The 13,733-nt window shown below is 46.3% G+C and overlaps 1 protein-coding gene across 1 annotated transcript in view; it reads left to right on the top strand.

Annotated features, from left to right (window-relative positions):
• The window catches only part of ABCA13 (ATP binding cassette subfamily A member 13), a 379,106-nt gene that overhangs the window by 45,932 nt on the left and 319,441 nt on the right, over window positions 1-13,733 (top strand). The window contains exons 10-15 of the mRNA XM_043873351.1: window positions 2,046-2,245; window positions 3,862-3,989; window positions 4,691-4,779; window positions 5,124-5,303; window positions 7,508-7,695; window positions 8,797-8,936. Of these exons, the coding sequence (XP_043729286.1) occupies window positions 2,046-2,245; window positions 3,862-3,989; window positions 4,691-4,779; window positions 5,124-5,303; window positions 7,508-7,695; window positions 8,797-8,936 (925 nt within the window). The remainder of the gene's footprint in view (window positions 1-2,045; window positions 2,246-3,861; window positions 3,990-4,690; window positions 4,780-5,123; window positions 5,304-7,507; window positions 7,696-8,796; window positions 8,937-13,733) is intronic.

The raw sequence follows: 13,733 nt of genomic DNA, 5'->3' as shown, positions 1-13,733 counted from the left end.
TGTGTGGGCTCAGTTGCCCTGCCACATGTGGGGTCTTACCCACATGATCCCTGACCAGGGATTGAACTGGTGTCCTGCATTGGCAGGTGGGTTCCCAACCACCGGGCCACCAGGGAAGTCCTGATTTCTTTTTAATATTTTTTTAAACTGAGGCACAGTTGATTTACAATGTTGTATTAGTTTCAGATGTGCAGTGCAGTGGTTCAGTTATATATATATGTATATATATGTGTGTATATATATTTCTTTCTTTTCAGATTCTTTTTCCTTAGAGGTTCTTATAAAATTTTGCATGTAGCTCCTTCTGCGATACCGTAGGTCCTTGTTGGTGATCTTATTTATACTTATTATTTTATTTTATTGGGCGGAGAACACTGAACATGAGATTTACCCTCTCACCTGGTTTTTACGTGTCCAGCACAGAAGTGTGGCCTACAGCTCGGCCATCCAGCAAAGCCCAGAGAGGGTGCACCTGGCTTACTGAAGCTTTACAAGAGTCAGTCCATTCATCACTGCCTGCCCCCTTCCGCGTGTCCACTCTTTAACTCCACATCTTTCCGTGGGGGGAGGCGTGAGGAGCCCCACAGCCTGGCCTCCGTCTGCACCTTCTTCATATGCATCCCCTGGCCTCAGCTCACTGGGCACTCAGCACAGACAGCACCAGGGATCCCTCTTTATTTTATTGAACTATAGTTGATTTACAATATTATGTTAATTTCTGCTGTTTAACAAAGTGATTCAGTTATATATATACACACATTCTTTTTCATACTCTCTTCCATTGTGGTTTGTCAGAGGATATGGAATATAGTTCCCTGTGCTATACAGTAGGACCTTGTTGTTTATCCATCCTGTATGCAATCATCAGAAAGTCCAAAGGGACAGCATTGACCTGACCAGCATTGCCACGGTCAGTGGAAACCTTGTCTGGGTGGCGAGCTCGTGGAGAAATGGAGGATGGTCAGCACACATCCCTGTTCACCATACCTCCCCATGCTTTCAGTGTGGGCGAGAATGCTCTGTTTGGGTGTAATGTTGATAATGCACAATATGAACTGCCTTTAGTATCCCCAAGTTCATGACATAAAATGATATTTAGTAACTATGTATTAGCTATATAATTTTCAGACATATGAATATATTTGTACCTTTCCACATCAGCTTAGTCTTTAAGATTTATTTCACTTATTTAGAAATGTACGTGATTACGTTTGGACTTCCTGATGGCTCAGCAGGTGAAGAATCTGCCTGCAATGCAGGAGCCACAGGAAACTCTCCGGGCTGGGAAGGTCCCCTGGAGAAGGAAATGCAACCCACTCCAGTATTCTTTCCTGGAGAATCCCATGGACAGAGGAGCCTTGTGGGCTACAGTCCATAGAGTCACGAAGAGTGGGACACAACTGAGTGACTAAGCAGTATTATTACCTTCTCTTTTGAAAATGGGGAGAGGGGAAGGAAAAAGAGAAGTTGGGCCAATGAAAAATTTGCATGCATCCATTCTTGCAATTTGCAATTTTTAATTTCTGGGTAGAAATGAAATCCTAATACAATTGTTAGCAGGTGTTTCAACCTGCCAACCACATAAAAACAGGCCATCTGTCACCTAGAACAGTCTGTTGCTGTTCCTTTCTTTTTTCCCTTATTTTTGGCTGCATGAGCCTTTGTTGCTTTGTGTGGGCTTTCTTTAGTTGCGGCAGTGCGAGCTCCTCTTCAGTGTGGTGCATGGGCTTCTCACTGCAGTGGCTTCCCTTGTGTGGCGCACAGGCTCTAGGGTGCGTGGGCTTTATTAGTTGCAGTGTGTGGGCTCAGAGATTGTGGCTCCCAGCCTCTAGCGCTCGGGCTCAGTAGTTGTCGTGCAGGGGCTTAGTTGCTCCTTGGCATGTGGAATCTTCCCAGACCAGGGATTGAACCTGTGTCCCCTGCATTGGGAGGCGAATTCTTCTCCACTGTGCCACCAGGGAAGTTCTGTTACTATTTCTTAACTCAGCTCTATCATTTCCAGTTTATTATTGTTGATAACAGTGTTCTTGTTTCTTGACATGCAGGTATTTGATCAGTGGTGGAAAGGCAGCCTCTTCCAGCAGGTCCTGGCGGGGATTGGCCGTGGCCTGGAGGCACTGGGGACTCAGTCTGGGGAGGGGAGCCAGCCCTGGAAGGTGGCCAGGGCTTTGCAGGCCGCTCTCCTCCTCCTGAATGACAGCGTGGCGGCAGATGGCCCCGAAGGCAGCCACACACCTGCCAGGATGTAAGGCACTTTTTCCTGTTTGATTGTCGACAGGGTTTGACAACTGCAATTTTAAAGAGTGCATGACTCTTGGGATGCGTTCTGTGCACCCCTGATTAGACAACAAAGGGCTAGTTAGTGACTGCAAAGTGTGAGGCTTGTATTGTGGACACTGGTAGGACTGTTTGCAGCAATCCACATGCCTGTTCAGGTGTTAAAAACAACCAATGAGGGTACAATGTTTGAGGAGGTTTTCAGATTCTCCATCTTTAGGTCTTGTGTCTTTGATATTTGTTTAAAAATGAACAAAAATAGTTTAAACCTATTTTCTTATTTATTCATAACTTTTTGTGTAGTTTAAATGTTTACATGAGGTCCACAAATATTTCAGAAATAGGAAAGGTGGGTCGTGTGTTTTCATGTTTAAGATACTGAAACCAACACTCACTCACATGGAAGAGGGAGGAATCTAGAGCAACATGGGGTCTGTTTTTTCAGCGGAGGTGGCTGTTTGTAGTGATTTGATGAATCTTGTGTTGTTCAGTTGCTGAGTCATGTCTGACTCTTTGCGACCCCATGGACTGCAGCACGTCAGGCTTCCTTATCCTTCACCATCTCCTGGAGCTTGCTCAAACTTGTCCACTGAGTTGGTGATGCCATCCAACTGTTAAACTCCTAAAGTTAGGGCTTTGCTTTGAATAGAACAAAACTCGAGTGGTTGCCCGGGGCATGTGGGTGCCATGGTGAGGCTTCCCACAGGAGGAAGGGGCGAGCACCACAGGATGGGTGAGGGGTCAGCCAGCCGCAGACACTTGCCTGATTAGCTGGAGAAGTCATGAGACACATGGTCCTGTCTCACGGGAGCTTCACATACAGGACACGAACGAGGGCATTAAAAACTTCCCTGCTTGGCTGTCTACTTTGAAGCTGTTTAAAAATCGCACCTCTGTTACTTAATGCACACGGGATCACCTTAACAATCCTGCCAACTTCCAGCATGTCCTGGCCCTTCTGCCCAGGGTCCTGCCTGGATTGTGATGGACCAGTGTTGGGGGCCCCAGGAGCCTCGCCCCCGCTCTTGGCTCCTCAGGGATTTGGGGCATCAGTGAGCACATCATGTTCTGAGTACTGAACCCACTCGGCAGGCATCCTCCCAAGTGACCCAGAGTTGGAGGAACGTGACTTGCCCGTGGTCATCCTGTTTTGGAAGCCACCTAACAGGGTGCAGGGGTCTGGTCGGAGTGGGGCAGCCTGGACTCCACCACACACCATCTGGACACTGAAACACTTTTAAAATACACTTCTGTGCAAAACGTTTTCTAATAACTCAGGTTTCATGCAAATGTCTTTAAATCTCACCTGGATTTTTATCCTAACCCTTGTCTCTTCTACCCACTACTCAGAATAAACTTTTCTGTTTTTGGGTAAAGAGAGTATTTAATCCATGTTCAGTACCTAAAAGAATCCCCAAATCACAGCATTCGGGGGCACAATCTGTCAGGAACTTGGTTATCTGTGTCTGTGGGGGTGTGAAATCCTGAAGCCGTGGGGCGTTCTCCTGTGAGTGGGATTTTATTTCCCAAGGAGGCAAGTGAACTGCTTTCCATGGTCTTTCATTTGTATATTTCTGCCCTCAGATTACTGTATATGCAGAGACTGCAGAGCGTCCTCCAGAAGCTGCCTCCGGGGCCGGCCCCGACGAGACTGCTCGAGCTAGACGGGGCTCTCAGGAATGCAGTGGCCCAGGATCTACACCTTGTCCGCGGTAACTAGTGCCAGGTTTATTTGTCCACACTGCACATCAGGGCAAATGTGAGCGCAGGGAGGGCAGACTCCACGCCGCCTGCCGCCTGTCGGGTTTGGAGGTGAGGTGCAGGCGTGGAGTACATACTTGGCAAACATGCCCGAGGTGCTTCAGACCTAGCACATCCAGGCTGAATAAACAGCCTGTCGCCTTGGGGATCACATCCTGCTGTTCCCTGTCAGCCTCCCTGGGGCCTGGACGGGCTCCTTCCTGGGACCAGGTCTGCTGTCCCACCCACTCCCATCCCCGGTGCTCGGGCGGGACTGATGTGCGCGCCCCTCATCTTGCCCCTCCCCACGGCCCTGGCATCCTCCTGGGAAGGGCAGTCCCCCTTGTCTGCCCAGCACCTTTCCTGACTGTGATCATGACTGTGGTCCCAGGAGGTGGCTGTGTGCATTGGGCACTAAGGGTTCTGTCCCTTCTCATGGTGGAGGGGGAGCGAGGTGGTTGACGGAATGCCCCCTTGTATGTCTTCAGAAAGAGGAGCCAGAATCGTGGTGACTTTCTCAGCTCCCTCCTCAGGGAGACAGGAATGTCTGACCGCAAGTCTGGTTGCTGACATGCCTGCTTCCAGGGTTCAGTCTGTTATTTGATGGCCACATGTTGAGTCAGGCACGGAGCAGCCCCAGGGGCTGAACGGTAACCGTCTGTCTGTCCTTCAGAAATCCTCGTTTGTCTCGAGGCATCTGCCAACAACTCTAGATCCCGCGGGCCTGGCCAATCGAAACTGGAAAAGGACGTGGTTTTTAAGGTAAAACACAAAAATGAATCATAAATAAACAACTTGGCTAGAACACTCGAGAAGCTCAGGCGGTATTTCCTTTTGCTCCTGCTTTGCTAGCAAAGTAAAGAGGATAGTAGGCAGTTTTTATGCTTTTTTTTTGGCCATATTGCGTGGTATGTGGAACTTCCCCAAGCAGGGATCGAACCTGTGTCCCCTGCATTGGCAGGCTGATTCTTATCACTGGACCGCCAGGGAAGTCCCAGTAGGCAATTTTTGAAGAACTTCATTTTCTCTTGTAAGTCTGGCTCCTGTTTGTGGCCTCTGGCTCAGAAACTGTCTCACGTTGCTCTCCCTGGCTCTCTTTGTCTTAGTTGCTGATGAATAAGAACGCCACTTCTCTCTGCCTCAGTGGATGCTTGTCCGAGAGGGGTGTTCCCCTGCGTCCCAGGGTGGCTGGCGTCCAGGAGGCCCTCGGGGGACTGACCTGTGGTCCTCTCCCCTCCAGTGAGGCCAGCGCTTTACACAAGCTGCTTGGGTCCGTGCAGGATGCTGTGAGTATCCACCTTCTGGCCTCTTCCAGGCCCTGGGGGCTCATTTCGGAGGCACATTCACTGAAGATGTCTGTCCTGGAGCTGTGGTTTTATGAGGCAGCTGTTGATGTTGTTGAGTCCCAGCTGGCCCGGGACCTCGGCCCTTGTCTGGCCGCCTTAGGAGGTTGTGTGCCCCACCTGGCCAAAATCTACTTGATGTTGAAAGGGTCTCCCCAAGAGCACCCGGGGCTGTCCCCAGGCCGTGTCTGCTTCCCTGTGTCCAGGCTCCTTGTCCTGCTCCATTTCCAGCTGCAGATGCCAGAGCGGGTGGAGCCGTGTCTGAGGTGTCAGCTGGGGGCCGAGGTGTAGCTCTAGTGGCTGGAGGCCTTGGCGGGCACATGCTCTCCCTAAATCACGCCTAGGACCCGGGGCTTCCTTCTCCCAGTGTCTAAGTGTGCGAAGCGTGCAGCATTAGTGAAAAGGACCCTGCCAAGTCCAGCCCACATTTTTCCTACTGAACACTGTCATGTCTGCCCAGTCATGTCCAACTCTTTGTGACCCCATGAACTGTAGCCTGCCAGGCTCCTCTGTCCATAGGATTCTAAAGGCAAGAATACTGGAGTGAGCTGCCATTCCCTTCTCCAGGTTATCTTCCTGATCCAAGGATCAAACCTGCGTCTCCCGCATTGCAGGCAAATTCTTTCCCTTCTGAGCCACCAGGGAAGCCCTCCTGAACACTGGAAGTTATTTTAACGTTCATCCTTTTGTATCGATAGTTCATCTCACTTTCAGTATTTCCTGTTTCATGTTTATCTTCCTTCATACAAACCATGAAATAAAATCAGTGAAAAGATGAAACTAGTGGACTATAGCAGTAGCAGTTAGTGTAGTTGCTCAGTCGTGTCCAACTTTTTGCGACCCCGGGGACTGTAGCCTGGAAGGCTCCTCTGTCCATGGGATTTTCCAGGCGAGAATACTGGGGTGGGTAGCCATCCCCTTCTCCAGGGGATCTTCCCAGCCCAGGGACTGAAGCCGGGTCTCCTGCATTGCAGGCAGATGCTTTACCTGACTGAGGAGGGCAGGGGGCAGCATGGGTCCCCAGTGGGGAGTGTCCTCCAGATGAGTGAATGAGCTCTTAAGGAGGCTGGGGATTGGAAGCGAGGAGAACTCGGGGAGAATGCTGGCCAGAGGGAAGCTGTGTGCTGGCGTGAAAACCATCGCCTGTTGGCACAGCTGTTTTCTGCTCTCGGTCTGTAAACTCTTTCCCGACTAAAAGCCCACCCACGTTTCTCTGTGTCTGGAAAGCCTATGTCATGGCACCCATGGGCTTCCCAGGTGGCTCAGTGGTAAGGAACGTGCCTGCCAATACAGGGGACTCAGAGTCCACCCCTGGGTCAGGGCGATCCCCTGGAGAAGGGAATGGCTACCCACTTCAGTGTTCTTACCTGGAGAATTCTGTGGATGGAGGAGCCTGGCAGGCTACAGTCCATGGAGTCGCAGAGTCAGACACGACTGAGTGCACAGCCACACGGAGCCAGTAGAGCCAGGATCTGCTGGTGCCATGAGCTCGTTATGTTTATATATTTATGTACATGTGACAGCCTTTCTGATGGGGTTTAGGCTACGTGTCACTCACAAACCCCAGAGTGCAGCAGGTGGTTCTGATGGTCCCACCGGACGCCTCTCTTATAGCTGTGGGGGTCTGGGGGATAGCTGGAACAGGGGTTGGGGAGGCTGTCTCCTCCAAGTCCCAGGGTCACTCTGCTCCTTGTGGCCTCTTCACGTGGCCCCCAGCAGGGTGGCTACACTTCTCCTGTGGCAGCCTGGGATCCCAGGCAAGGGAGTGGGGTTGGGAGCCGATGTCCTCAGAAAGGGTGGGGCCGGAAGGGCCATGTCCTTCTGCACTGCGCTGGTTAAACGTGGGTCCCAGCCCAGCCCCGACGAGCTGCAGGGAGCGGTTACAGGCTGTGATCCCACTGGGATCACGTGGGCAGCAAGCCAGTACAGACGGGCTTGAAGAGTAGGTGCTGTCTGGTTTAGGTCTGCCTGAGGCTGTATGTAGGGTTTGTTCAAGTGAACAGAGACACAAGTCCAGGACCAGGACTCGGTGGCCCCAACCCTACGCGGCGCAGTTCAAAGGGACCCCCTGCTGAGTGGCAACAGAGCATGTTGCCGCAGTTTAATCACTTTATGGACCTCAAGCCATGCTGTCTCTGCCTTTGCAGAATCAGCTCTTGCAAGCAGTCATTACTGGGCACACAGGTGTGCCAGTTTCAATACCAGAAGATGCCCCAGACTGGCAGGGCCTGGGGACGCAGCTGCGGGAAGCAAGTCTGCCCTGCACTCGGCTCTTGCGGCTACTGAGAGCTGATGTCTCCGCTGCTGACTGTGAGGACCAGCTTTTCTCCACGGTGTAAGTAGTAGCTGTTAGGTGGAAAACGTCTGCGCAATTGGAAACTGAAGGGATTCCCGTGGCTTTCTTCTATATGAGCGATAGGTCAGCATGGCATATTCTACTTATAAATAAGATAGTCTCTTAATTTTCTATTTTAAAAATATTAGCCTGTTTGGTACTATTGAAAGGCATCTACAAAATATAAAATCATAAATGGTCCCTTTTAACCATCAGCTTAATTTCTCACAGGAAATCTAGAACCCTTATTTAGTCCAAGGAGCTTTATTTCTTTAAGAAAAAAGATATATATTTTTGGCAGCGTTGGGTCTTAGTTGAGGTGAGAGGGCTTAAAGTTGCCTTGGGGCATGTAGGATCTTAGCTCCCCGACCAGGGTTTAAACCCACATCCCCAGCACTGGAAGGCAGATTCTTAACCTCTAGCCCACCAGGGTGGTTCCCAAGGCGCTTGTTTATCACATCACCCAGGATGCCGGCATGAACTGCCAGCAAGTGGCTTTCGAAGGAGCGATGCTTCTCCAGAAAATCTGCCTTGTTTTTATTTTCTCAAACCATGGATTGTACGTGCAACGAATTTCCATTCTCCTCAGCTGCTAGGATGTTCACAGTCAAATATGTCAAATAGGAAATGTGTTTTTCGTAACTCAGAACTCGCTTCATATCGTATCCTTTATTTTTTTAAAATTTTTTCCATTTATTTTTATTAGTTGGAGGTTAATTACTTTACAATATTATAGTGGTTTTTGTCATACATTGACATGAATCAGCTGTGGATTTACACCCAGAGGAATCGGGTGGAGAGGGAGGTGGGAGGGGGGATCGGGATGGGGAATACATGTAAATCCATGTCGTATCCTTTAATTTCCCACTTTCTCCTCTCTCAGTTTGTTGTCTTATATTTTATGTATTTCCATAAATAATTTTTCCTCATTTTGCAAATTAGGATGGGAATGTTCATAAATGAGAAAACGATTTCAAAGATTCTAATTTCCTATTTAACTGGACTGTCAGACATTTGTATGTATTTAGATGAGTTTGTAATAAGACTTTCTGGAAAGCCATTATTAAAATTTGTTTTTTTCTGGATTGGTTTTAATTGCAGGATGTTTCATACATTTGAGAAAGCACAATCAGTCCTGGAACACACACACTTCTGGAAAGCCTTCAGGGGGTTTATCAGGAAGACTTGCGAAGCGGCTCGATATGTGAATGAGCAGGCGGGTGTCCAGAACGGTTCACTGGGTGAGTCAGTGGTCTCGACTCCGACCACGTGCGTGTCCTCCCCATTCACTGCGGCAGCACAGCTTCCTCAGAGACGAGCAGTCCTGCTGAAGGAGGGGCTGAGAGCGGGGGCCTGCCCGCACAGGCACGCTGAGATTTCCTGCTTGCTCTCACCAGTGATAACAGGACTGACCACAGGTCCCAGCACAGTGACTGCTTCCACCCTAAACTAGCCCAGTTTGGCCCATAGATACTTCTCTGTGCAGACTCATCGTAACCCAGCCTCTGGAAGCCCAGATGCTCTGTGTGCAGTACCACCTCCCTTGGCCGTGTGCCTGCCAGACAGAGACCTGTGGAAGTAGACTCCCCTCTCTCCTTACCAGTCTCAAAGCCAGAAGCCCCTTAAAATATGAACTTTACAACTTGCCACTACAGAACTCACAGAGAATCATACGGGTCTCCGAGAGGCTTTGTTTTTAGAGAAGATGCTGGCAGGGAGACACCTCCATCTCTGCGTCCGCCTCTTCTGGGTTTAGAGCCGGTGGTGTGCTTCCATCTACCTTGGGAACCACGTGCCCTGGTTCCCATGTGTTACACAGGCTCTGGTCTCTTGGGGTCATCAGCATCTCCTTGGAGCCCCTGTGTCTTGAACTTAGGGATTTGGGCCTGGGGATGACAGTTTCCTGTTCCTTTTCTGTGGCCGTGTCCGTCTAACACTCCTTCCTTCCTCCTCAAGCTGATCCGAGGGGCTGCTAGAGACCCCGTGTCTCTGGTTCTTGGCGTCAGGCTCGTCAGCCATGAGAGGGGTCCCTGTGCTCACTGTTGTTACTCTCCAGGCTCTGCACCCCATGTAGCAGTGCTGGGTCCACGTGGCTCCTCCAGGGGGCTGGCCACGTTCTCCTGCGTTGGGTGCGCATCCTACGTGTTGGGTGTCCCTGATGGCTCAGTGTAAAGAATCTGCCTGCCAATGCAAGAGACATGGGTTCAACCCCTGGGTCGGGAAGATCCCCTGGAGAAGGAAATGGCAGCCCTCTTCAGTATTCTTGCCTGGGAAATCCAGTGGACAGAGAAGCCTGGCAAGCTACAGTCCATGGGCTCACACAGAGTCAGACATGACTTAGTGACTAAAACACAACCACCTACGTGTTAACTTCCTGCTTCAATACCTTGTCCTCCTTTTCATCACATATTTCTGTGCAGTTCTACCATTTCCAGAAACACAGGCTACAGACATATTCACCATCACCCAGAGGCCCAGGTTCAGAAGTCTCTAGTATTGTAATCGCACACAATCCTCATGGCAACCTATGAGTTGGGTATAACTTCTTTCCAGAGCTCATGCAGATTACATTCCTGGAGGAGCTCACAAAACTACTAAGTGTCAAATTCAGGAATCCTCACTGTGGTGCCTGCAAGGTTGACCAGTCACTTCCCTTTAGAGGGATCCTTGCAGGGGCTTAACTCTGCCTAAACGTGCTCCATTGCAGAAATACAGCCTCCCCTGACAAAGAACTAAGTTTTGTTGGTTGCTGCTGTATGTTTTTTTCCTATTTGACTAATTTCTTTTTTTGTCTTTATTTCCTTCCTTCTAGTGAATTTAGTTTGATGTTCTTTTTCTAGATTTTTGATTCTCAGATTTTCTTTTCTAATATATGCTTTTAGGACTGTACATTTTTCTGTATGCAAAGTTCTGCATATATTCCACACATGTTGATACATCATGTTTTACATCAGACCTGCAAATCTTTCTATACTGAACACACTCAGATTTTAAGGCTTTGGGTAGTGAATGTGTTGTCAGGCAGTTTTCATGGTCACATGGAAAAATTATTTGATTAATAATGGTCAAGGGAAGTTAGTGGCTCTGGGCCCTTGCCTGCCTGTGTTGGATGAGTTACACACTCCCGATTCACATATATCTTTGCTACTCAAAGTGTGGTCCCTGGATCAGCGGCATCCGCACCCTCTGAGAGCTCATCTCAGACATACTGAATCAGAGTGTGAACTTTAAGACAACATAGTACTAGAACAAAGCCTACTGGTTAGCGTTCATCTTTAGGTTACACATTCCATATTTCCCCTTCCTCCAGTAGAAAACAAAACCAACTGCACATGATAAGAATTTATTATTTATCTATAATAGAGATACTAACTAAGTGTTCCAATAACTGGATTCTGCTGTAAGTATTTAAAATGTGGAGTGCAGGCAGTTTTGCAGGCAGATGGAGTTGGGAGCAAACCCTGTTTGTGATACCACACTTTACTGAGTGAGTAAGTTATTGGCCTCCCATTGCAATTAGTTTTCTCCTTGGTGGCATAGGAATTATATGGTCTACTTTACTGGGTCCTTATGAGGATTAAGCAAGCTAATGCACATAAAATGCCTAGTGCAGTACTTTTAAGCAGTTGCCATAGGTGCTAGTTCCTTTTCCTCCCCACAAAAATGATGTCAGAGTAATAATGTACCACAAACAGTGACCACGGAATTCACTTTAGTGGATTCTGGAATCCACTTTTTATGGAATAAAAAGTTATTCCATACAGACTGGTTTTTCTGGTAGCATTTGCTTTAAAAAAAAATCTGATATTAATCATACAAACCTGTGCTCTTTTTCGAGATGGTTACCATCGTTTTCCCCCTGTTAAACACTTATGAAATTATACGTACATAAGCCAATCTATTGCAGTGGGAACTCAGTGAAGTATAAAAACTGCAAGTTTTATGTAATTTTGCCTCTGAAATAGGTGCTAGAGGGGTTAAATTACTTGCCTTAAATGAGAAGGATTTCTTTTTAAAAATTAGTTTTATTAAAATATAATTGCTATGTACAACAGATCACACATGTTTAGATATACTATTTATTGGGTTCTGACATGTGTGTGTGTGTAGCCATGAAGCTATCATCATAGTTAAGACAGAGTTGTGTCCACCTCTTCCCAGTGTTAATTCCAGCCCTGACTCCTGTCCCCAGGCAACCACTGATCTGCCCTTCATTGCAATCAACTAATTTTTTCCTTTTCTAGAAATATATATAAATGGAATTATACAGTGTGTTCTCTGACATCTTTTACTTACTGTAATTAGTTAGAACTAATTAGCTTCCGCTTCATTCACGAGGTGGTACACGCACCCTTGACTGCTGAGTATGGATACATCACAGATTGTTTATTCATTCACATGACTTACAATTTGGGATGGTTTCGGCTTTTGGCTAAGTTTTTTACGGAAATATGCTTTTTTTTTTTACCCTCTAGAAGTAAAATGGCTGGATTATATAGTATGCCTAACTTTTTAAGAAACTGACAAACTGTTTTTCAAGGTTGTACATTTTGCAGTTTCCACCAGCACCCTTTCTCCCAGCACTTGGTGAGGTCGGTTTAGAAACGTTTAGCCATTCTAGTCCGTGTGGAATCTCTTTATGGATTTCGTTCGCATTTATGACTAGGGATTTGAACCGCTATCTTCTTGTGTGCTTACATATCCTCCGTGCATTTTTAGTCATCAATTGTCTATTCAGATCATTTCCCCAGTTTTAAAATTAGGCTGTATGTTTCTTTATTGTTGAGTCTAAAATTTCCTTGTAAAGGTAAGATATAGAAGCCTTTTATCACATATGTCCTTTGCTAATATTTCTCCTACTCTCAAGCCTGTCTTTCCACTTTTCTCAACAGTGTCATCCAGGAGCAAAAGGTTTAATTTTGATCAAGTTCTATGTATCTTTTTCTTTTTTCCCCAGTGGATCATGATTTTGGTTTTGTAGCTGAGAAGTTTTGCTAACTCTCGAGGTCACAAAGATTTTTGAGCTATGTTCTCCTCTAGAAGGTTAATAGCTTTAGGTTTTAAACAAGGTCTTTGGTGCATTCTGAGTTAATTTTTACACATGATGTAGGTATATATCAGATTTTATTATTTTTTGCACGTGGAGATCCAATTGCTCCAGAAAAATTTATTGTGACAATTCTCTCTCCACTGATTGCATTTGCACTGTTGTTAAATACATTGTGCAAATTCATGGGTCTTTCTCTGCACTGTTTAATCTCTTCCTGTCATCTTTACATCAGTATTACCTGATCTTGATTATTATAGTTTAATGGTAAATCCTAAAGTCAAGTGGTGTAAGCTTTCCAACTTCATTTTTTTTTTTAAAGTTTTTACCTATTCCAAGTCATTTGCAATTTCCAATCTGAATGCTTGTCAGATTCTCAAAATCCTGGTAGAATTTTTTAATTGGATTGAATTCAATCTATGGGTAAATTTAAGGGAGAATGACATTTTTCTGGTAATAATGAGCCTTCTGACTCATGAACATAGAGTATATCTCTGTTTATTTGTGTCTACTTTATTTTCTCTTAACAACTTGTATTTTTTCACTGTAGTTGTCTTAATATTTAATGTTTTTATGCTATTGAGATGATAATGAAATATATATATATATATAAAATGTTAAACTAACTTTGTATAAGTGGGATAAATCCCAACTGATAAGACATAGATTTTTTTTTATATTATTGAATTCAATGTACTAAAATTTTATTTAACACTTTACATTTGTGCTATGAGAGATATTAGACTGTAGCTTTGCTTTCTTTTAATATCTTTATCTTACTGTGTTATCAGAGTGATCCTGGCCTTATGAGTTGAAAAATATTTTCCCCTTTTTAGTTTTTTGGAAGAGTTTGTGTATTTTTTCTCCCTTAAACATTTGGCAAATTTCACTAGTGAAGCCAGCTGGGCCTTTTATTTTCTTTGTAGGAAGATTTAAAACTACAAATTCAATTTATTTAATAGCTAAAGGCCATTCAGATGGTCTATTTCTT

The sequence above is a fragment of the Cervus elaphus genome, chromosome 18 (assembly GCF_910594005.1).
Source record: "Cervus elaphus chromosome 18, mCerEla1.1, whole genome shotgun sequence".
NCBI lineage: Eukaryota > Metazoa > Chordata > Mammalia > Artiodactyla > Cervidae > Cervus > Cervus elaphus.
The sequence above is the reverse complement of the archived record's forward strand: the minus strand, read 5'-3'. Positions and strand labels throughout refer to the sequence as shown.